General features: G+C 33.8%; 1 protein-coding gene across 1 annotated transcript; it reads right to left on the reverse strand.

The window, feature by feature from the left end:
- Positions 1-422: 422 nt before the first annotated feature.
- On the reverse strand, positions 423-3,900 carry LOC149571423 (tetraketide alpha-pyrone reductase 2-like). Its single transcript, XM_089812942.1, has 6 exons — positions 3,782-3,900; positions 2,639-2,811; positions 2,138-2,326; positions 1,746-1,908; positions 997-1,189; positions 423-812 (listed from the first exon to the last, which is right to left on the reverse strand). Exons 1-6 carry the CDS (start codon positions 3,897-3,899, stop codon positions 671-673), a joined length of 978 nt encoding a protein of 325 aa, XP_089669068.1. The 5' UTR covers position 3,900; the 3' UTR covers positions 423-670.
- Positions 3,901-26,387: the final 22,487 nt, after the last annotated feature.

The following is a 26,387-nucleotide window of genomic DNA, read 5'->3' on the forward strand; positions in this document are numbered from 1 at the left end:
ATGAATGAATATCTATAACAGAAAAAATAGCAAGCGCATCAACACCACTATACATCAAGTCAACTCATAATTATAGTGAGAAGGAGTTGCAACATTTATTTTTTCTAATTAAAAATTGCAAACAAGATCTAAGTCAATTCTAGATTGGTGAAAGGAATATATGAAAATTGGACAATTAATTAGAAATATTTACTGATAGAACTAAGGTAAAATGATATCTTGAATGGAACTCATAGAACATGCTAACTATAAGCTTGTTATTATTATATAATAACTTTCTCATCAAAATTGACTTAAATTTTTTTCTTAGGAAACCACTACAGTAGTAACAAACCTAAAATGTATAATAGACCAAAAGAAAAGAGATATCAAACAATATGGAAGTCTATGAGTATTCATTAATTGATCAAACATATAAATCATATTAGAAGACAATCGCTTTTTATATTCCACCATATTAGAACCTACACCTACATTTCATGAAAGACCCATTTGACCAATTTGTATACTTTTGTCTAAACTATAAGAAATAAGAAAAAAATCATCAAGAACTGAAAATATCCTCCACACCTTATTCCTCAGCGTTTCAATATACATTACTCTAATTTTTCAATAAAACTGAAGTACATAAGCCTTGCCCTGAAATTACAAGTTCATATCGAGGCAGATTCTAGAGCAGCCCCTTCTCTTGGAAGCTTCTAATGCAATCTTCAAACATCTGGTCTATGCTTTTAAAGTTACCAAATCCAAGGCTTCGGATCTTATCAGTGTTCATTGTATGAGGTAGTGCATTGCCTTGCTTTTTTCCACATCTGATAGTAATCATAATGAAGAACATTACTCGCAGTAGCCCAAACTATAACTTTAATTAATCTTAATGAAAAAAAATCCTCGTTTGCTATTTGGATAGTGTTTTTATGTTGGAAAAGAAGAACAAACAATCATCATAGCCATATAAGAATTTGAAATTTTATGTCTAAAAATGGATGGACTTACTGATCTGCAATTGGGTACATGGGATATTTTGCCTTGAGCATCTTCACAATATCTTCCCAGTGAGCAACATCACCTGAGCATATTATTCTCCCTGATGCTGATGGCGTTTCCATAGCCAGTATATGTGCTTCTATTACATCATCAATGTCAACAAACCCCAACCTGAAGTTTGGGTATGTTTTGTTGTTTCCTCCTGCAACCAACCCATTTTCAGAGGCATGTGATTTCATTGTAAAGGAAATAAATACCCATACATTAATAAAGTTGACATAAGTATTTGTGTATTTCTATAGGTGACTCAAGAGCTTAAAGCTAAGGTTTTAATGTTTGGGCGTTTCCGAATCTCTCTATAGAGGCTGTGGAGTGTGAAGTGCCATTTTAAAACACTCCACCCGTTATGTTCATCCCCCAATAGCCGCTCACAAAAAAAATAGTACTTTTAGCACAAATGGACCAATCAACAACCAAGAAAACTAAAAATTGATCAACTATTAGTACGTGTGTAATCCACTATTAGTACATATGTTATCAAGCCCTCACAATAATTGAGAGTATCTATCATGAAACCCTCACTGTCATTGAGCCCCGACTACTCAATCTCTTCTCTAGATGATGTAATCAAAGAATATAATATTGTCCTCACCATTCATGCCCCACCTATTGAATTAGAACCCTTTAATAATATGTATAATTTGAAAAAAACTATTGTTCACTAGTTCTTTAAATATTAAAGAAAAAACAACCCCAACCTTTTATAATGTTGAGGATAAAATCAAGAGTGCTGGTAGGTTGAGATGCAAGAAGTGGACCAACAACAAATGACGGGTTCACCACAACCAAATTAAGCCCCTGCTCCTCTGCATACTTCCATGCCTCTTTCTCAGCAATAGTTTTTGCATATGCATACCAAAGCTGCAATAAAAACAGAACCCTAAATTTTAAATTATGCGGATTGAATTGAACTAATGAAGTACAAGCTCTCATGGATAACTCTATGGAGATCATTTTGGTCATTTTGCCAAGATGATTAAGGTTAGTCTTATACTCACAGCATGCCTTGCCTATTAATTACTCTTGTACTAGCAACTCAATGCTTCTAACCTGTGAAATACAATCTTCAAATGTGGGAATTTATACTTACGTTATAGTGTTTGCAGTATTCTGGATTGCTCCAATGGGACTCATCTAAAGGAGAAAGCTGTGGAGTATTGTAGTTATATCTGATAGCTGAGGAGGAGGATGTAAGCACCACCCTTTTTACAGAGGATGATCTTGAACAAGACTTGAGGACGTCGAGAGTTCCATTCACAGCAGGATCAAGAAAGGTCTCCTGCTTGGCAATACATTCATAGCAAATTAAAAATTTATGTTATTTTTTGATAGGTAATGGGCTGAAGCCTAATTAAGGTTGAATAGTTGTCAAGCATTCACATAAAATTAAATTATAATAATATATCTCATTTTTTTTATAGTTAATGAGCTGAAGGCTAATTAAGATTCAGTAGATTTGAATATAACTTCTCAAATAAAAGACTCACAATTTACTATTTTGTAATAAGTTTTTACGTGTAACATTTATGCCATTATGCCATTAGAACACACTAAAAAAACCTTTAGAAAAACCGAACAAAAAACAACCTACTTTGATATTCTGATCATTTGGTACTACAACAGGGCAAGCAGTATGGAAAACCCCCTCCACACCATTTACTGCCTCATCAAAGCTCCCTTCTTCTACCAGATCTGCTTTCACTATTTTGAGCCTCTGCTTTGCACCAGGCAGATCCCACAGATACCCTATCTTCTCCACATTATCTAATCACAGACGAATACATCATTCAAAATTTTAAAAATTCTTCCTAAACCCTACATATATACATCTATTTTTCAGAAGCATCCAAAGAAATCTAGTGTGTTTTATAAAGGATAAAATAGATTTTGAAGGGGTTCTAAAATTCTGTATAAGATTGGGAATAGACAGTTGGGGAAATTGGTTGTTGGCAGGATCAAATAAGTAGTATATCATTAAAATGACGAATTCTAATCGTGATCTTGCTATTAGAATTCAACTGTATAGTTTTTTTTAGTTCACTCATTGACCCATGTTTCATGAGGAATGGTTGAAACAAACTCATCTCTCAAGTGTTCCATACATTCTTATCAGAGATGGGTTTGTATGGAACACTTAACACTTCTCTAGTGCTAAGTGCTCCATTTGTTTTCATGAAAGATGGGCTCATGTGAACCAGCTACTCATGAAACTTAGATCAATAAGTTTAACTTCAAAATCACACAATTCATTTAGAATGACAACATTAAAATAGAAAATATCTTCTACTTATCAAATGATGAATTATATCCTACCGTTTTTCCAGACATCATGTTATCTACTCTAAAGGCATCAAGTCTAAGAGTTTGTCATGTTGAGAGTGTTGATTTGGTGGTTAGAACCTCCTTGGAGATTTGTGTCGTGGATCCCGGTAAATCTGGGCATTTGTATCAGGCATTAACAGTTTGAGTTTTTGGTGCAATGGCAAATGTTACTAACAAGTGGTATCGAAGCCTTGGATCACGGGTTCGAGCCTCCTTTCAGTGGTGCTGAAGGTTAAATCAGTGTTGAACAGGAGATTGTTGAGAGTCTTAACTTAGTGGTCAGCACCTCCTTGAAGATTGGTGTCATGAATCCAGATAAAGATAAATCTGGACATTTATATCAAGCCTTAACAATTCACACTTTCGATGCAACCACAAATATTACTGACATGTCAGTGTGTGAATGAAATACCTGGATTGCGAACAGTAGTGCGAACAGAGTAACCCTTGTTGAGCAGAGCACGAATGAGAAAACCTGCAATAAAACCTGTCCCTCCTGTCACACACACTTCCTTACCATTTTCTGCCATTGATCAAAACTATGACAAATTACACAACCTTATTGAGAACAAATGCACGTCATTCTTTTTGGGTTGGTACAGATTACAGTAACAAACAGTCAAGTGGGCACGCTTTGTGTTAGGTAGTCCACCCTCAGAAGTAAATAATAACAACACTTCACCTCATCATCATACGTCAGCCATGGAAGTGCCTTGTGACCAGACAGGACTATATTGTTTCCTTTTGAGTGACTGCCAACTATCAAATTGGGCCTTAGTATTTTTTAAATTGAAATATAGGATGATTGATTCACCAAAGCAAGAATTTTTTTAATCTGTGAGGTCAAAGTCAAGATTAATTATTATTTTCTGTTGTAATCAATCATTATTATAATTTATTAAGTTCTAATAGATTTCAACTCAAGACCTCCCAGAATTTTTTTAATATTTTTTTTACATTAGGTACAATTATTTCAAACTAAATCTATTGATTCTTAAGCAAAGAAGTTAGGCGAAAAAGTTGACCTCCATCGAAAAAAAAATCTAGCACTTATTTAAAGAATTTTTTTATATTGTTTATTCAATAGATTTTGAAGTATTATTATTAGAATATAAAAATACGAAATATTTAAAATATGGAGATTGTCTTTCATTAACTTGGTTGTTAATAGATCAAACATATAACTGCACTTTAATCTCTCTCACGAATAACCGCATCAAATCAAGAAAAATCAATTTCAGTTATAAACCACAATACATGCCTCTATTTCTGTGTTTGTGTTCATTCGCTCTTCTACTCTGCAAGCATTCAATGCAAAGCTTGGCGGTGGAAGATTGACAAAGTTTTTAATCAACAATGGCAGAAACCATGAGTTTTTGCGGTGAATGGTACATTTTCTACTGTGTGTTATAAAAAGTTTCATTGAAGATTTCTTTCTTATTTCTTTCAATTTTCTAAACTATCTCTCTTGACAGCAATAATCTTCTATACCCAAAGGAAGACAGAGAAGCAAAGGAACTCTGGCTTGTCTGCAGACTATGTCATCACAAGGTTTGCCAGTTCCTTTAAATGAAGTCTCCGTGCAATAATTTTATATCAATGAGATAATTGAATTTAGAAACTACCAATTCTATCTTTTTCATGTAGAAAGAGTGGTAATAAAGTTTTCAAACATGAATACTTGCTTGAACTAAGGATTAACAGTTGGACATTTTTTGAAGTGATATTGTCATTCTTCTCTGAAATTTCTAATTTCAATAGGATGGGGCTATCCTCCCTACAAACTGTATAGTTGATCAATTTTCAAAAAATAGAAAACATCATAGATTTTTCTAAAAATTTCAGCATTTGATCTTCATGATCTTCATAGTTTGTACTCCAAAACAACAAAAAAATTGGAAAAAAATTCGTCACGTTTTGGTGAATGTTTAACTTTGTTTTGTATTTAGTGCATTTTGTTTGTAGATTAGCTTGTCCCATTAGCCTGTCCCATTTCAATAGTGTTTGTAAAAACAGGTGTTTATCATTATATTTTTGTAAAAATCATTATTGATTATCTATGAATAATAATAGTGATAGTCATAGAAAAGAATCTTATTGTTAAGTCGTGGAATTGTTAATGGGTATGACCATAGTTCAAATCCATACTTCTCAAATAAATGATAGTGTTTAAAATCTTTACAAAGGACTCAAATTCAAAGTTAAGATTTAAACATTTTATTCAAAGATCTAATAATATTATTAGAAACATATTTTTTGGACTTTTATATAAAAGGTACAAATCTTTACATTGAATATTTTCCAACTGATATTAAGGATTAAGAAAAACTGAAACTTCTTCTCCTAACTAATACCTAATGACTGAGAAGTTATCTATTTTGTAACTAATGACTGAGAAATTATCTATTTTGTTCAAATCTTCAAAAACATGATAAAACAATACCCATTAAATAAATTTTCATCCTTATAAAATCATTCAATAATAAATCAAGAATGCGTTAACTATAGATTACTTGTTACTCGGACATTATTGCTTCTTCCTTTACATTTTGCACTTCTTTATATAAGTGGATTCTTCCTTTCTTTCCATTTTGTAATTCTCCCTTGATATCTCTTGACTTCCATTATTTATCAAACTATAGTATTTGGCTTGTTTTTAAACCCATCTTTGAAATGTGATGATTTTAGGTAAAAGCTGAGAACTACTGTATTTACAGACATGTGATCAAGCACGAAGCAATGGAGAAGACACAGTATCTATCAGACTATAGATTGGATCCTACATTACAACGCACAAAACAAACCAAATGTCCCAATTGCAATTACAACGAGGCTGTGTATTTTCAGGTAAAAAGATCTATAACACCAAAATAATCTTTCATTATTCTCTTGTTTTCCAATGTTAACACAATTTATATAAATGGGCATTCTGATGATGAGTGTATTATCTATCAGATTGCAGATAAAGGAGAAGATGGCAATAGCATGTGTCTTTTCTATGTTTGTTGCAACAAAGAATGCTCCCATCGCTGGAGAGATGGAGATAATTATTAACATGTGTATATATGTCTTATAACCCATGATATATGATAATCTCTGTGTTTTTTCACAAGGCCATACGGATCTTTTATGGAGCAAGAACTACAGTTGTTGGATGCATCTAAAAATATGAAGGGATGACAGAGAAAAGATAAATTCATATACATGATTGTCAAAATCTCATCGTGGAGAAAATCTTTAAGAAAACAATTCTTAAATCTCTCTTGTGAAGAAAAAAATTGATGAAACTGTTCTGGTGGAAATGAAAATTAACTCAGGAGTGTGTGGGTGGAAGGAGAAAATTGTAAACATTGTTAATTTTTCCTTTTGCTTGAATGGGATTGTTGAGGGTTGTTTGATTAGCTTTGCATTATTTGAAATTTGAAGATGGATGGTTTCGAAGGATTGATAAAAATTGTATATTTTGATTCTAGAATGTGTTGATATAATGGTTAGTTTATATGTCATGCTCAAAATAACAGGTAAAAACGTGATTTTTTAAAAATCTGTTATGTTGATATATGTTTAATGATTTTTTAAAAATCTGTTATGTTGATATATGTTTAACTACGACTTACATGACACCTTAAGTTATCTAGGGTTCTACGTTTCATTCCATGTCTCTTGTCTATCCCCTAGTTGAACAAGTTACATTTTTTAATTACCATGATACTTGTTCCCAAAGTTTAAAGGAACATCTTAAGCTTATTAAAATCATTAAATATTGACCATCAAAATATTTAGACATTTATTCCATAGGTTAATTCAACATTATAATGTTCATCTAATTTAGTCTTATCGAAATAGACTAATGTCCTCAATTGCTTATTAAAACTTCATCAAATTATAATATATAGAAATTAGATTTACAAGGTTATTATTTTATTTTTTTAAATGCAAATATTATAACTAAAAACTCAACCAATTAATACTTAACTAACATACTAACTCATCTTCTACATATTAAAAATCAAACCTTAAATTTCACTATATTAATATTAATTAATTCATTTTTATCAATCACATTCTAACATTTACTAATATTAATTAAATCTTACATGATAAAAATATACTTTAATTAAGTTAAATTAAACTAAGCAATACTAATTTTATTCTCCTTAAAAAAATCACACACAATCAAAAGTTAGACTATTTCATCCAACTAACTAACTACTAAAACATAAATTAAAACTAAAACTAATAATATTAACTTAAACCACACAATACCCATTCATACATTGCACTAATTTTAAGTAACCTAAATTACCCACTAATACTAACAACCAATCAAAACTTAACCCCTAACCCAATTAACTTAACATCTAACACAATTAACTTAACATTTAACCATAACTAAACCTTACTAATTTCTAACAACTAACCCCAACTAAACTCCCCTAACTCACCTACCTCTAACACTACTCCCTTCTAACCTATCCATGCTTTAAACATGGCGCCCAAACACTACCTAACCACCCCCCCTCCAAACTTCATGTGAACTAAGGGTGAGATGCCTTCCCTAGCCCTTGGTACGCTGCCTGAGGCTTTGTCCTCATAAAGTATTCGACAACCCAAGAGAAGAAGGGTTTTATTTTTTATTTTTAAAACATTAACTTGTTTGACTTTAATTCCCCCCCCCCCCCCCCCCCCAAGTGTGTATGACACGTCCAACTTGGAGGAGCAAGGGGTGACATTAGTCATGATATGATGGGCATTTATGCCAAGGGAAAAGTGTTTCCCTTTCAATGCCTAGGTTAAAGAGTAAGATGCAAGTGGGGAGGGTAGATGAGATTTTAGAGGGGATGGGTAGTTATGTTTAAAAGTTTAGTGGATGGGATTTAGGATTGTTTGTGTGTGTGTGTATTGCAATGTATTTTATAATTAAACTATTAATATAATAAATAATATGGATTTTAAAAATGAAATCTTTAGGGAATATGTTCTGTCCAAGGGTATTAAATCTTTTTTCCCATACAAAGGGCAGAGAGCATATTTGCTCTAAGAAGATATATATATTTTTTCAAGTCTCTTTCTCCTAAATGTTGGATTTTCCAATTTATTTAGTTAGCCAAAGGGGATTTTAATTTTAATTTTTTTAAAAATAATTAATAGCATAAAGTTTGATGTTGTATTGATGTAATCGAAAAGGATTATTTTTCTTTCCAACAATTAGGAAAATACAAAATGAAATACTATTCATAATGTCATAGGAAAGCTAAAACATCATTGCATCCATTTATCAATAAACATATGCATATAATTGAATCATAAGGAATATCAGATAAAAGAAAAATGCTCAATTTTTTTCAAACATACGTGGGCTAACAACTTATTATTCATTCTATTTAATCACCTGATTCAAAGAATCCCTCGAGAAAGAATTAGGGAAAAAAACTCGAGATCATAATCATTTCAGAAATAAGGTTAACAATAAATTTTTACAACAAGATCATTATCCCAAGGAGAAATCTTCCAAACATTTGAATTGAAACAACAACTTTGAATTCCTACTTGGCTCCATACAAGGTAGCCACTATGAAATTTGCAAATTACATCAAGGTAACCATGGAGAAACTAAAAATCGATCGGGAGACAAATAGATTTAACACGAAAACATATTAACCCATTTACTCCCATCCCAGGTTTGCACAATAGGTTCATTATCGAACTAGACTAGGGAGAAGGTGGATTTTTCTAAGGCAGGAGAACTCAATCAAAACACCATATTAGATGCCCCTTTCAAGGCTATAATCACAAGAACTTCCATTCTTTCACTTCTCAATTTTCCAAAACACAAACATGGTTTGTACTGACAAGTAGGGGCCCATATCACCCTACTCTCTCCCTGTCCTCATCATGAGGAGAGACTTTACACTACCCAGAGTCCAACTGAAGCCCTCCTCTTGTACATGGCCACTTCTGCCCTATCCGAGGGTGAGTAATGCCAATACAACCATTATAGTTTCTCTCGTAAATCAAAATGTAAAACATGAAAGAAAACATTTATGAAAACCCATCACAATCCCATCCCTAACATGTTCATCATACATACAAATACACACACATGAAGAAGCCTACTTAAGCAATGAAAACACAACAAGATTTCTACCTTCACAAACGGTACTGGCAAACTAAAATTTGAGAAGAGCCATCCTTCTTTCTCCTTCAATCCTGACTTTTCTCTCTAAGTGTAGAGATTGGGTGAACACCCTTCCAACCTCAAATATGCCACTAAATATGTGCCTAACTCAACCACCTACAAATTGCAATAACTCTCCACTTGATTAAGGGCTTCTAGAGTTTTTTAACTTAACCTCATCATTAAGGAAAACTTTATGGTGGAGTATAAACTTGTCAAACTCATAGTGAAGCTCCAATTTTCGCACTAAAGCAAAAATGAGATATTTGGGTGGTCACAAAAGTCAACGAAAGGGGCTAGAGGGTGGAAAATACCCCCAACCCATTACATATACCCCCTAGGCACTTAGTTTTCATAATTTTTGGCCTCTAGGACTATTTAATGACCTATTAAATTGCTTGAAATATTTGGACTTTCTAAAAACCCTAGGAATGCAATCTTACAACTAAACCCTGATTAGGGTGATTGATCCTAATTACCAACTAATTAGTCTTAGGTTACTAACTTAATCCATCTCAAGTTTTTAGGTTACTCAGCTAACACTAATTATGATGTTGATGTGCATACACAGATTATGAGTGTTAAGGGACACTATAAAATCACTGTTACAAAACATTAAACACTTTATGATTACAGAATGATACACACATTCAATTTACAATATAAATAAAATACAAAACAATGGGTCTGCATCTTTCATTAGACTCAACCCTAGTTTTCACAAATAGTACATAGGGTCTAGTTTTGATTCTCCATTAGATCTCATGGCTAATAATCTTGCACACTCATTTCACACATCAGTAGCTCAAGAAAGTGACATGCATATATTTAAAACTCATCTAGATAATCACATAAATCTTTCATATAGGGCATATGCATCGAGTTGTGGTGCCAAAAAGGTGACAAGTTTTTTTTTTTTTTTCATATTTTCAATAGCGTGTACACACTATTATAAAAATCAAATTTTTATATATGATGGGTTGCACACCTGCAGCCCATCATTTTCATTAGAGGTTTCTACTATTCCTACAGAGCAGCGTGCACGCAGGTTGAAAAATCCAACATTTTCACCATCCCTTGCCAATATGCCTCCTTGCCGGCCAAATCTGAGATCAAAAGTACACCCACGCCAACGTCGTATGTGATCTAAACTTAACTTTGCATTGTTTGATATGGTTTTCATATTGTTTTGTAGGGTTTTTACAATTTTTATTTAGATTTATTTATTTATTTGGATTTCAATTGATTTTTTATTAGGAAATGTCCATAATCAACCGGAAAATCCATAAAACCCTCAAGAACCTCAAAACCAAAACCCTCCTCAAGAAGAATAACAAATTCCACAACCTGAACCAATTGCAAGACCTCTGCCAGGCACACAAGAAAATATAATAAATGAAATAGAGAGGCAAAACTGAATTAGAAGGACTCATTGCTCGGTTGAAAGAATCTGGACAAACCAATCCAATGAGGGCTCAATTGGCATCATCCCTCGAATCTATTCAGACCCAAATAGCCTCAGTTAGTGGTCAGTTAGATATTTGGTGGGTTAAGAGGGATGAACACAAAAGTTTTTATGCAAATAAATTGTCATATGAAGATGTTAAAAAAAAAGAAATACCAAAAGGTAGAATATGTGCATTATTTAGAAAACTCGATGAGAAAAATTACTATTAGAGAGGGTACTAAATGGTTTCCCATCCATTGGTGCATACACGATGCTATTAGAAATAATTTTTGGGATAGATGGTGGATGGTTTTTGATGCCCCTCCTTGCAACAATCACGAGGTCCCCATGTGTTTTTTGAAGAAATTATATTGTGAGTTTTTTCTTGGGGAGATCCCCAATTATTTTGATATATTAGACTCCCAGGGTAGAGGTGGGGGGTCATCATTTGAGAGGCCAGGAGCATGTCGTGACCCTAATGTAGTTAGGGCACCTATGGTCAAGCCACAACACGAGCATGTGACTATTCCTTCAGTTGTGAAGGAACATGTAGAGGTCAGTGCTCTAGGGAGCATTAATGCTTTGACACAGACCCTAATCCATTCCATGAGCCCATTAGTTGAGAGGAAGCCTTCTGTGCATCATGGTCACATGTGCACTTCATGCAGATCCCTATGCACATTTGGCACTCATGCTGGAGATGGTGCAGATGATGGGCTTGTCACTAATCAGTTCTTGAACGACACATTTGGCATTGACACACAGGTAAATTACAATTATAATTTACTAATTTGATCACATTTCATATGTATAGTGAATGACTAATTAATTAGCATCTATTGACATTGTTCAAAATTTAGGGTTAGAGTGTTGTTGGGCCTAATAGTGATCCTCCAGGCCCATTTTTTGTCCCCTCCACGAGTCCAGAGGTATGTATGAATTTAATCATTTTAATTAATACATATATTTATTAATTAATCATATTAAGGATTGACAAAAAAATTATGCATGTGCATCAGTTCTCCACAAGACCCTCAACCTTTACTACAGACTCAGAGCATAGACATCGTACAAGCTTCGTACAGGTATAGTTGTTTCATGTTAATTTAATTATTTTGATTATATTTATTTCATGTTTCATGTTACATGTAACATGTATTGTATGACATGCAACTCATGACGTCGGACACACCTCCTCATCTTCGACAGTCTGTTGATCATGGTGTGGCCGCAGCTATGGCTAGCTCATAGCCATTGACTGAGGTATGAAAGAATTTTTTTCATTTTAGTTGTTGTTTATAATAGTTAGTCTCAAAATTTTTAATGTTATTTATAAGTGATTATATTTATTGAATTTTTGTAGGGTCTCATCATGCCTGATCGTCCATGAGCCTTCGAGGTGGACTTATAGAGTGACTATTTGATGGCGGTAAGAAAATAATTGATTTGGTATGTACATATATTTGATTTCAACGTATAATAAATATTGATTCATATCTACTTTTTTTGTATCAGCTCAAGTTGGAGAAGAGCCTCAACAAGAGGACGAGCGAGCATTTTAGGAGGACCCTGTCATCTCTACCATTTCCCTCCACATGATGATAGAAGACGTCGAGAGATTTGTTTCCTTCCCCTCATGGGAAAGAAAATATATAGTTGATCTAGACATGTATATATATAGGCATCAGTGGACATATTCAATACACATTTGATGTATATGACATTTTATATTTGATGTATGACATTTACTTGATGTATGACATTATTCAACTTATGACATTATTAGTTAATATATGATATGTTTGTTCATATATGACATTATTGGTTATCATAATATATTATGTGTTTGTTAATGTACATGACATTATTGGTTATCATTTTATATTATATGTTTGTTTATGTATGACATTAAATTCGATATGTTTGTGTATGACATTAAATTAGATATGTGCATGTATGACATTAAATTAGATATGTTTATGTATGACATTAAATTCAATACCTAATCTGTTTGAAACTTTGATAGAATATTGTTAATGATTAACAATAAAATTTATCACTATTTAAGCATAAGTTAATCATTTGCAATATGTCATCATCATATGATTTATGATCTTGTTCATGTTTAAAGTTTTCCTTCTCTATCATTTGTTTATCAAGTTTAATTCAATACCTAATTAGTTTGAATTTTTGATACAATATTGATTAGCAATAAACTTTATTAGTCAAGATCAATTAAGACCTCCTAGCAATAAACTTTATCAGGCAATATTCATGGACCTCCTGGGAATTGGTCACCTAAATGAGAACCTTGAGATTTATTAGGAACTTCATGAAAGAAATTAGTAGCTTGAGAAGCTCTCCATTTGTTAAGCTTCACTACATAACCACCATTCTTTATCATCAATTCAAAAATGTCAGAGATAGTAGAGAAAAGATGGATTATTTGTAAAAAAAGTCATTTTAAAAATCAGACTTGTAACATAATCACCAGTTGATTGGAATGTGTTGTTATTATTCTATAGTAACTAGATTAAGGTAAAAATAAAAGTTTAATAAATAGTTGTGATGTATAGGAAAGAGAGATATGTCACATGAGAGGGGGACGAATCTAAGATGACACATAAGATACTTGTAAGAGGGAGCTATACTTGTTAATGAATTTACAATGCATGTTATGGAAAATCATAGAGCATCTTTAAAACGAAATTAGGGTAAAAGCACAAACCTGTGTCACCTTTTATAAAGAAATGTGATATCAGAATGTGACAGTTCAACATTAATGAAAAAAAAAATGGTATTTTTGTTTAAAATATGAAGATGATGTAAACTAATGAAATGTGTATAATTTTATGAATTTTATGCCTATAATTTTTATAATTTTTTTGACTAAGAATTTATTCATTTTATTTTATTTTGAAGTCCCTTTTTTAACTGAAAAAAATATAGGATGTAGTTCCCGTCAAACAAGTATGTGCAAATCACCTTTTTTTGTTCTAATTTGAAAATATTTTATAGATGACATGTATAGCTAGTGCACAAAAAAAGAAATAATTATTTTTGATGTATATTTTCTTTGTTATAAGTATTCAAGTTCGACCTTGTCAGAATCCAACAATTTTTTTCTCCCGTCAAAACTTCCCTATCAAATCTATACCTTTTTGAAAATAAATTACATATTCATGAAGAGGATTCTCTCCTCTAGTGATAAATATATATATTTTATTTTTTTGATATGATTTACTATTTTTTATCATTTTTTGAGAGAGCATCTTCTAAAATGTTGAAATATCGACTTATAATATTTTGAGATTATAACATATTATAACTAATCAAAACACTCAAAATTTATATAATGATGATATTGAATCTGAAATCTATAAAATGGTATTTTTAGTTTTTTTTTAAAATTGAGTTTTGATAGAGAAATGAGATTTGACCAAAACAGGTTTTTTATCACAAACGGTGATACAGATCTATGCTTTTACCCATTAAAGAGTATGACAAGTGGAAGGAACATGTTGTTTTGTAGACTCATATTCAAATTTGGGTGTCGATTTTCTAATGAAGGATTCAAGCACTGCAATTTGGTAGTTTTGGCTCTTGTTATCCTTGTATCTCTCTCTCTCTCTCTCTCTCTTATTCCCCCCCTCTTTATATTTCTATTTTTTTCATATCTATTTTTTTTTCCATATCTATGTAGCCATCTATCACCTTTATCTCCCCCTCACTAATGCAGAGATGTTGAGCAAGAAGTGAGGTTTAAGCACTTTCTTCTTCCTAATCTACCAAACTAAACTTGTGGCCTTCCTAATATCTTACTCCTTTAGGATATCATTTTTGTGGCCTATCCAAAGTGATAGGGTCATTTGTGAACTCCTTCAAGGTGAGTACTCTCCAATCAAGATCTTGCACCTTTTTGTTTTAGAGACACTAGCCCTATTCCAAGCCAAGAACTGTAACTCTTCACCAATGGCTTCACCAACCCCAAGTTTCTATTGGGACACCTTCCTTATGTTTAACTCATTGAGAATAAACTCTTGGTTTAACCCTCCAATTGTCATACAATACAAAATGTTGACTATCATAGAATTCCTTGTAGGTCTCCTACTCTGATTTTCTAGACTTAAATTACTCTTAGGTTGAAATCTAACTATTCTATGGGTAGATTCAGACACCCTTTTGGAATTTATTTAAGACTCCAAAGCCTAGATTCCCAATTCCATTCCTGTAGCACCTAACCCATGTAAAGTACATAGACCTAATAAGGTCATAGTAGGTTTGGTTTTCAAAGTAATTACTAGATAATTGGTGCATGGCCTTAGACCTCCTCTACTAACCAAAAATAACTCAAATCCACCACTAAACTACACATCAATTCAATTCAACATTTTAAAATATTTTTGGTCTCAATCCTACCTGAATACACTAAGCTATTCAACTTAGGGACTAATGCAAACATGGTTTTTCCATCGAGACACTTCCTGAGCTCTAGGAATCTATAATTATACCTTCCTTGAATTTTCTAGAATCTTAGAGAATTCCATTGGTTCAAATACAAGTTAGGGCTTCATTTGTGGAATAATCTCTTAACAAGCCTTTTACTAGATTGTTTCTAGAAAACTTGCCTTAAAAACTTTAAATCAAAACTAAACTATCTCAAACCAATTTAAAATATCACAATAACACAACTTAGGATCTTCAAAAAATCAACTTAGTTTGTAAGAATCACCACAAATACAATCGCACAACTAAAACCTTACTCCCTAAGACACTTCTCTAACATGTACCATGCTTGCTAACCTTTTAATGAACATTTAATCTGAAGAATTGGTGGCCACCAAGCAAGAAAGTTGTGAAAACAAGGTTAAGGTTCAGGGGACAAACCTATAGCAGGAGATTTTTCTTAATAAGGATAGTGTTTGAGTTTGGGAACATGTTTGTGATGAAAAAAAATTGATGTTTGCATATTTAATTGGTCAGAAAAGTGTTGGCACGTTTGGGATTAACCAAGCCCTAGGAATAATGGTTCTAAAATGGTGAATTGGGGCTTCTAGGGTTAGGGAACTCTTAGATTGAAATTGAGTGTGGAGTCTCCTAATTAAAGACATTTTAAGAGATTGTGCAAAATTTGGAAACTAGATCTTAAGTCTTCCTATCAATTGCTTTGTAATAGCATCATTCTTACATTGTTGAAAACATGGGCAACGTGAAGGATCTCTGATATTTTCCAGAGGAAGGGTATCTAAGTTTTATATATGTTTTGTGCAAGGATAAAGGGTATCCAAAACATCCATTTCTTCAAGGAGTCTTTTGGGAAAAATAACAGTTATTGATCAATTTGTCTTGCTATTGTCACCGAATTGGAAAAACTTTCATTGAGCATTTTGGCTTAGAAGGTATTGAGACTAAAAGGTATTGATTGGAACATGTTAGATATGCCAAAACAAACCTATTTAATGTGTTACTGATATTTATAACATTGAAATAAATTTATTGCTTGTCAATTACTATTTTAGCAATTACCTAGTTTGATCTCATCAATTGTAACTTACTCAATTATTCATATTAAGAGGTACTATCATAAAAATAGCATCATTATACATATCATAATCAAACTATAGGATTGAAACTCCTACAACATTCTACAATGAATACTTTATTCAATCAATATCTAGTAACATGCTAAAAACACTAAGTAAAATATTGAATGTTAATGACAACCAAAAAATGGATTCACATATTATCAAATCTATAGCAATATTCATCAATAAATCAAGTAGCAGTGTTGCATAATTTATGCCTACAATCTCCCCCTTTCAAATTAATGGTAACACTCATCTTAAAACATGCATTAATGGCAACAATTACATATCATAACACTACAACATGATAATACTCACATATCCTCTTGACTTATTCATGGATGAGTACACTCATATTCTTCAATACTCACCAATATTTATCATCTTCAAATTATGATGAAACAAAATAATGTTTCCACTTTTATCTATTATATATTCCCTCTTATGAAAATACTCATAGAACTAGATTGCAACACTTCTCTACTTCATGTCTCTGCTTGACTCATATCTTAACTATAACACTTCTCTCCCTGAGTAGCATTCGCCAATAGTTCATTTCTCCCCCTTTGACTCATATCTTCTATTTTTACATCACTACCTTTGATATAAGTCCATTTAATATTTTATTTTCATCTCCATATAAATAATCTCCCTATAACCAATCTCCCCCACTTTGACAAAAATTCCAATGGTAACAAATCATTCATAATATATGCCCCTTTACTTTTTATTAGTCTTGATTATAACTTTTTTTCTCTTTATTTATCTTGGCATTACAACATCACACTAAGAATTCTCCCATAGTCATAATAAGAATTCTCTCTAAGTCATGCTAAGACTTCTCCCTCAATGGATTATACCACTACATCAATTCATACATATGATATTCTTCGTAAGTACATATGAAGTGATACAATCAACATATTCCTTTAGTTAAATTTAGATAGGAGAATGGCCCCAAATCTACCTTTTATATCAACATACCAGATCTTAAGTCTTCCTATCAGTTGCTTTGTAATTACATCATTCTTGCATTGTTGGAAACAGGAGCAATGTGAAGGATCTCTGATATTTTCCAAAGGAAGGGTATCTAAGTTTTATATATGTTTTGTGTGAGGATAAAGGGTATCCAAAACAACCATTTCTTCAAAGAGTCTTTTGGGAAAAAAAGAAGTTATTGATCAATTTATCTTGTTGCTATCACAAAATTGGAAAAACTTGCATTGGCAACGTTTTGGTACATTGAGCATTTTGGCTTAGAAGGTATTGAAACTGAAAGGTATTGATTGGAACAAGTTAGATATGCCAAAATAAACCTATTGATGCCTTGAAGCCTCCTAGAGTTGACTATTTGTAGATTTTGCCCATCAAGACCTAGAAGGGTCTCTTGGAACACTTCTACACTTTTGCTCATTTTGGGTTGTCTAAAGGGCTCATCATACCTTTGTTTGCATCAGAAGGGGACAAGATGAGGTTGGAGATAGGGTTTACTTGGCCACTTGGAGCTAATGGAGCTGGCAATTTGATCCCACGATGAAAGGTGAGAGAGATTTGGCAGTTGGCAACTTTGTACTGGCCAAAACTATAAGTTTCAACATCACTCGAGATGGCATTGTAAAATGAAAATGGAGTGTGATCTCCAAAAAGAGAGAGAGAGGTTATTGTAGGTCTCTACAACATAGTCTTGTAGGAATTGGAATTGCATCCATACCTCACACGAGCTCCGAGATATGCCCCATCAAAGATCATAGCCCTATGGCATTTAGTGACCCTTAGGGACATTCCAGTTCGGCGTGCCTGAGAATGTTTGAGCACTGAAGGGGACAAGATGAGGTTGGGGATAGGGTTTACCCGGCCACTCGGAGCTAACAGAGCAGACAGTTCAATCCCACGATGAAAGGTGAGAGAGATTTGGCAGTTGGTAACTTTGTACTGGCCAACACTGGAAGTTTCAACATCACCCGAGATGGCATTTAAAAAATAAAATGGAGTGTGATCTCCAAAAAGTGAGAGATTTTATTGTAGGTCTCCACAACAAGGTCCTGTAGGAACTAGAATCACATCCATACCTCACACAAGCTCCGAGATATGCCCCGTCAAAGATCACAGCCCTATGGCATGTAGTGACCCTTAGGGACATTCTGGTTCGACGTGCCTAAGAACGTTCAAGCTCTGAAGGGGATAGGATGAGGTTGGAGATAGGGTTTACCCAACCACCTGGAGCTAATGGAGCAGACAGTTTGATCCCATGACGAAAGCTGAGAGAGATTTGGTAGTTGGCAACTTTGCACTGGCCAACACTACAAGTTTCAACATTACTTGAGATGGCGTCGTAAAATGAAAATAGAGTGTGATTTCCAAAAAGTGAGAGAGGTTATTGTAGGTCTCTACAAAATGATCCTGTAGGAACTAGAATCACATCCATACCTTGCACGAGCTCCAAGATATGCCTTGTCAAAGATCACAACCCTATGGCATTTAATGACCCTTAGGGACATTCTCGTTTGGCATACCTGGGAGCGTTCGAGCTATGAAGGGGATAGGACAAGGTTGGGGATAGGGTTTACCTGGCTACTCAGAGCTATCGGAGTAGACAGTTTGATCCCATGACGAAAGGTGAGAGAGATTTGGCAGTTGGCAACTTTGTACTGGCCAACACTGCAAATTTCAACATCACCCTAGATGGTGTCGTAAAATAAAAATAGAGTGTGATCTCCAAAAAGTGAGAGAGGTTATTTTAGGTCTCTGCAACATGGTCCTGTAGGAACTAAAATCACATCCACACCTCACACGAGCTCTAAGATATGCCCCGTCAAATATTGCAGCCCTATGGCATTTAGTGACCCTTAGGGACATTCCAGTTCGGCATATGCCCGAGAACGTTCAAGCACTGAAGGGGATAGGATGAGATTGGGGATAGTGTTTACTTGGCCACCCAAAGCTAATGGAGCAGACAATTCGATCCCACAATCCTTTTTCCACTAAGTTGCAAGTTTGAGCAACTTTTACTACTTTCAACAATGCAACTTTGCACAAAAAGTGCAATTTTTACATTTTTCACTTTATTCCAATTCTATGACTTAGAAAAGGTTTGGAAACAATAAAAACTCAAAGGAATATAGGAATATAGATAGTTTTATTGTTATTTCCCAAAAGTTGCTACATTGTTGCAAAAGTTGCTAATGCAACTTTGCAATTTTTGCACTTTTTGGAATTTCAACTAACCACCAATCTAAATGAATCCTAATCATTCCAAATGATTATTATAGGAATCAAAACCAGTAAAACAACCTAAAAAAGTGCAAAAAATTGCAAAATACAAAAAGTTGCTAAAGAGCAATTTTTGCAAATAATAGTTGTCAAACTGAAAATGAGGTTGTATGGTGTTCCAACCATCCAAATGGAAGTTATAACTATTTGAAGGCATATACTTAAGATCTCCACACATGGGAAAGGTCATTGTACGGACGGTGGACAACATTGGTGAATAAAAAACTCAGATTTTATTTTATTTTTACTATTTTTCAATTATGTACAGCCTGTATGAATTAGTGGTGGTACAAGTCTTATATGGTTGGATAGAGGGTTGATTCAGGATTCCATTTCAATTGGTTTGAGGTCTTTATCTTGTATACAAAAAAAGTTATATCAGTTTTAGTGTAGGTAGGTCAGATTTACTCCAAATTTGAGAGTTTCAGCAAGATGGAATCCTAACTTGCAAACCCACTGTGGGATTTCAATGCTGCTTTGTGGAATAAAAATCATGAGAGGGTTCTTTGAGATGGCAGAGATTCAAGGCTATAGGAGCATGGCATCTATTTTTACCAGCAAGCCCTAGACTGAACATAATCTTATGTATAGTCTAGATTTGAAGGAAAAAGAAGGATCAGGCTCCCAAAATGGTTAATCTGACCTAAGTGAAGGATGTAGAAGGAAAATTTTGATATATAGTAGAGATCCAAGGGGTTGAACCAAGTCTATGAACCCATTTGTTTATGTTTTCCTTGTAACCCAACCTAAACTGGCCATTTAGGACTGTGACACAAAGTGGGCATAACTTCATGCTGGAGCTGAGTTGGTGGTTAATCTTTTGGAATCTCTTAGGGGATGTTGAAGAGTGTTTAAAAATGTAAAAATAGTAGGGGGTCCTTTGTATGGTTTGGGATTTTGACCGTTAAAACTAGAAATTGTCCTAGTAGGAAGTGTTGGTAACAATTTTGAAATTTGATTGTTGAGTGTTGAGAAACCTCAAGTTTGGGATTTTTCTTGTTGATTTGAGTCTATAATAACCATTTCCATCTGAAAAGTCAAGTGTTGAAACCATTTAAGAAGTATTTTCCTTTGTAGGCCTATTGGTGGCAGGGAGTTCCTAAGTGTTGATCCAAGTTGTTTGAGTACCCTAAGTTTGAGGGTTGGGCTTGTGAAGTGGAGTCCACTTACAGGGTAGAGTCTCCTTGTATTAGAATTCCATTGGATCCTTAGTCCTTGGTATCTTCAATGAATGTATCTTCATAGAATGACCTTGGTGCCCCTACACCATTAAGCGATGATGATGAACATAAGTAAAATTATGAGATTTGTGCCTACATGTTACAATGAAAAAGTCGTATCTATTTTGAAATTAAGAACTATAAAACAAGTTTCAAGAGAAGCTTAGACTAGAAGACTTTTTTTCTATGAGATGACTACTCTTGGTAATAAGCTACCAAATATTGAAACTACACTCAAATCCAATCTTTATAAGGATAAGGAATAACTTTTGAAAGATAGTAGCTATGCTAAGTGTAAGAATTTTCTCAAGGAAAAAAATGAAAATGACAAGATCTAGTAGCTCAATCGATAACACAAATTTTCCAATTGTTGGCCAACACTGGTGTAGGAGCACCAAGGTCACAAGCAGGAGGCAAGATGAGAAATCCTTAGGTGGATTGGAAGAAAAATGGCCTTCTAAGGTTATTAAAACTTGTAATGAGTTTAATCGTGGACATCTGATCTTGTTTTGATCATAGATTGATCATATTGTAATCAAAGCTCTAATGTAAGCCTTAATGGCATTATTGAGCCTACAAGGTACCTAGGGGTCACTAGGAATGGATTTGGATTGATCCTAGGTTAGGGGTGGATAGAAAAGACCTATAAAGGTCTTGAATAATGTAATAAGGCTATCAAAGCCTCTAAAAGATGTAAAAGGCACTAAAAGTGCACTATTTTGTAAAGCCAAAATGGGCTTAATCGAGTCATGTAAGGGGTCCAAAGGGTAGATATGATTTTTGTTTTTTTTTTGTGTTTAATAAGGTCTCAAATGACCATGTTAATGTAATGGGATAGTCATGTAGCAAGGAATATCAAAAACTTGTCAATTGACAACTAAAAGTGTCAATTTGACAACAAAATAAGGTGATTAATGCACAAAGGTGGTTAGAGGGGTAGTTAGGGAGGTTTCATTTGGTTTTGAGAGTATAAATGAGTTTAAAACCTCATTCCCACATGTGGGAGACAAGTTTGGATGGTCAAAATTGATTGATAATGTAAGAGTTTTGAAGTTTGAGCAATGAATGCATAGTTTTCCCTAAAATTTGAGTGCATAAAAAGGGGTATGTGATTGCTCCCAAGGTGGATTTAGTGTTTTCTCCAAACACGAGTTGAATTTTATGTTGGAAGTCATCTAATATAACCAAATTCAAGGTGTTTGAACCATTTTGGGGTTCTAGAGATGTTGCAAAGTAAGAGTTCTAGAAAGCCCTAGGTAAAGGGGCTAGAAAGGAGGGTTTTGTAAAAACCATTGTAAAGTTGATCATGAGACCAAAAAAATAGAAGGATACTTGCATTTGAGTCATTTATTAAGACTATTTTGGGTCATGGGAGTTCCAAAAGTCAAGGGATTGTGAGTTTCTTTGTAAATGGCCTCAAACTAGGCCTAGTTGGCAGACTGAAATAGCCAATTTTGAGTGATATTTTACAAAACAAGTGTAATTGGTTTTGGAGTATATTTTAGAGTGAGGAAAAGGGTATTTTAATCATCCAATATTTTAGTAATTTCTTTGGAAAAGTTTGGAGAAAACAGAAAGTTAGTGACTGGCAAGGGCTAGTTGGAACAAGCCTAGAAGAGGCAAAATTGAGAAAGTGTAAGAGATGATTTTCTGAGAGTGTGCAAGGAGTTGGAACATGTTAGATGGGATTTTTTGAGATTATCCAAGGTGTTGGGGCCATGGTATGAAGCCAAGGATGAGTTTTGGTATGTTGGAGGCACCAGGGTACACTAGGTGCATGGTGAACAATGTGAGTGTTTAGAAGACAAACTAAAGATTTGGGTTATAACCTCTTAGACATGGTTGAAGGAAGATGTTACCAAGTCAAAGACCTCCTCTTGAACCCTAGTAGAGTCTAATTCCTTGGGTAGATTCCAAGAATACAAGAGAATCCCAAAGTTGAGATGTGGTTCCTAGGGGAATATAGGAGGGCTTTGCATCAAACACACACACTTGTTGTATAGTCACGGATATTGTGATCATTCATGAACTTGAACAACTAACACCATGTTAGAAATAGTGTTGTGAAAAAGGACTAAAACATAGAGGGAAATGGCCATCAAATATGCATGATTTAAATAGCTACATTAACTAGCCCTTTACTTCATAAATCACTTCAACTCAATCGTTACATTGTACATACAACCTCTTCATATGTCACTTGAACAAACCTCTCATGTACAAAATGAGGGAAAAATCCAAAAATTAAATCTTAAAATGTTACAATAGTAAAAACCTCATGGAACACACATGGGATGAATATACATAATCAAGTATTAACCCTTTCCAATATTCCAACTTTATGATAATAATGAGTCAAAGTCCAACAAATTGGAATGAAATGATTGCAAGTATTCTTAGGTATCTATTACAAGCAACCATGGTTTGGAAGAAAATTAAGAGTAAATTAGTCTTGTAGCCAGGAAAATGAGCTTAATAAACACTTTTGAGATGGTCATCTCATGATGATCATGGATAAATCATTCAAAGCATACACTGAACCTACCCAATATATACTTGCATCACTTAAATCACATTAAATGCTAGAACAAAATCAATAAATACAATAAAAGTTGTTAATATAAGAACCATTTTATGGAAGACTAAATTGATTGTCTGTATACTTTTAATTCTTGTCAAATCCATCAATATACATTTTGTATCCTAAAATATAAAAAGTTTGATTTCTTTTCAGTAGACCTAAATAGTCTTTTGGTTCTCTCAACCTATACATTGACTGATCAACATTATCCTTAGAGAGAACTATATCTGTAACTGCCCCATTATCATCAGATTGAGACCTATTTTCCTTCTTACTTTTTGATGATTGTGATCCTCTGCAGTTCTAGGCATAAGATGATTAATATACAATGGTACTTGAAAAAAGAACACTAATAAATATTGAGGATGTGAATTGATAATACCATTTCATAGATGATTTTGGCATCTCACCCTTTGTCACTTGTGCTTCGACTTTATTAGCCCTCTTCTTTGGTGACCTACAAATGAAGAATTAGCCCAGTAAAAAATCTAAGCTAAGATTAATCCACTAAAATTAGAGAATGACAAAAAATGAATTTGGCTTGCCATTAAGAATTATCCATTTGTAGAAATCCTTTCTTTTTGAGTTATATGATAACCCTTTCTCGATGAGTATTCAAAATTTCTCCCATTGTATCCTTGCTTTTGCCAATTTGAAGTTTCTAGTTACATGCACACAATCATGACTTTACATCACAAAGCATTCACATTCTAACAATTTTCATGTTCTTTCATTACATTTTGATCTAAACAAAAAATTCTAAACTTTCACTTATTCAAACGACTAATCTAAAAATGGGTCCTATTAAAGAATCTAATATAAATTCAAATAATGTATCTAGATTCTAAACAAATCAAAACATAAAATCTATGATTTAGACTAAATCTCATCACTTACACATCATAACAATACGACCCACCTTAGTCATGTGGATCATCTTGGGGAAGAGGTTGTAACATTGTATTTGGATCCAATTGATCACTCTTTCTCTCTCTCCCTCTCTCCCTATTCAATCTAATGAGCTAACTGGATCTACTCGACATTTTAATGTCTCAAGTATTGCCTCATGGTCTGACTCACAAACTTTCCAAAGAATCTTATTATGTGGTTTTCCACCATATTTTATCAAGTGGACATTTGATGCGACAACAAGGTTTGAATAATGAAGAATCTTCCTCTTTGTTTGCCAATCCTCGAATAACCACAAGTTAGGGTTCTTCATAGAATATTGTCTAAGCCATGTGCCTGTTACAACCACTGCACCGACATGGTACTCTAAACCTTCGCCATCCGTAATCGAGTGATCCAATTTTTTTTTGGCTTCAACATAGTGACACAAATAATAATCTATCCCTTTTTCATTGTCTTCAGGTGCAATAATAGCAAAAACATGGCTTGTAGTGACAAATGTACAAAATGTGGTCACAGGTTGCACTAGATTTGACAAGTAGTCAAAGTCAATAGACAAATCCATCTCTACCATTTTTGGTGCTTGTGGGGGATGATAGGTGTCAATTGGGTCCAAAACCCATATATCCCATTTGTCCCCATTTGTCCACCTATTCAGTTGACTCATAGTCATCCTAATTTTCCTTTGCACATGATGGACAATAACATGCCATTTTTCATGTATGGATACTCCATGAACCTGCATCAGAGCTTCTAAAAGAGTGTAACTCACTAGATCTTGTTAGTGTGCAACAATCCTGATATGGTGCAATGTTAGTATTATCTATCAACCAAAAAAATCTATTAACTGTAGACTCACCTTCCTTACCTAGACCCATTGTAGCATTACACCATTGGACGATGGATTTTGCATCTATCAATATTGCTCGATCTTTGTACTTTAGTTCTTCATGAGCCAAGGCTCTTTTAATTCATGCGCCTGCACCATCATGCTCTCCCTTACCATGACCAGCCTTTGTGAAATTCCACATATATTGAATTCTACACAACCTGTGCATCCTGCTCAACCAATAGAACATCCATGCATTCTTGAATTGAGATGCACAATGGTTTGACCAAATAATGTGCTGACGATATGTTATGCCCTTGTTAGCCAAATCTCCATAAAATAGTTGAAAACAACCATTTACAAACTCCATAGAATGTGATCGATCATCGCTGATGTAAAAATGGTACTCCCTCAAAATCTTCCTGTCATCCTCTGTACTTGTAGGTGAATGCATGAATGTTATGTGAACAAATATGGAAACCTGTTGAGAAGTATAATACTTTGCTTGCACCTCATTTTGTGGTTGTAGTGTGTAGTTCTCTACGAAATCTACAACTGAAACAATGGTATCTAGTGGAAACGTATCCTTGCACAACTTGAATTGCAAATTCAGCCATCAAGCTCTATGGATATGCACTAGTACATTTGAGGTCATTTTTTGACCATTATTGGTCAAAATTTTGACCCAAATTTTGACCAACCCATTGGTCGATATTTTTTTGGTCAAAATTTTGACTAACTCACTAGTTGGTCAAAATTTTGACCAATGCATTGGTCGAAAACCTGCCAAACCCATTATGTAAGTTCAAACAGGAATTGGTTGAAATTTTGACCTTCATTGGTCAAAATTTTGACCAACAAAGGTAGAAAAAAAAATTGTGCATTGGTGGAAATTTTGACCAACAAAGGTAGAAAAAAATTTAAATTTTGGTGGAAATTTTGACCAATGAAGATGTAAATTTCAACCAACAAAGGTAGAAAAAAATTTAGGCGTTGGTG

This window comes from Cupressus sempervirens, chromosome 2, assembly GCF_028749045.1.
Source record: "Cupressus sempervirens isolate cs-2001-9-10 chromosome 2, ASM2874904v1, whole genome shotgun sequence".
NCBI lineage: Eukaryota > Viridiplantae > Streptophyta > Pinopsida > Cupressales > Cupressaceae > Cupressus > Cupressus sempervirens.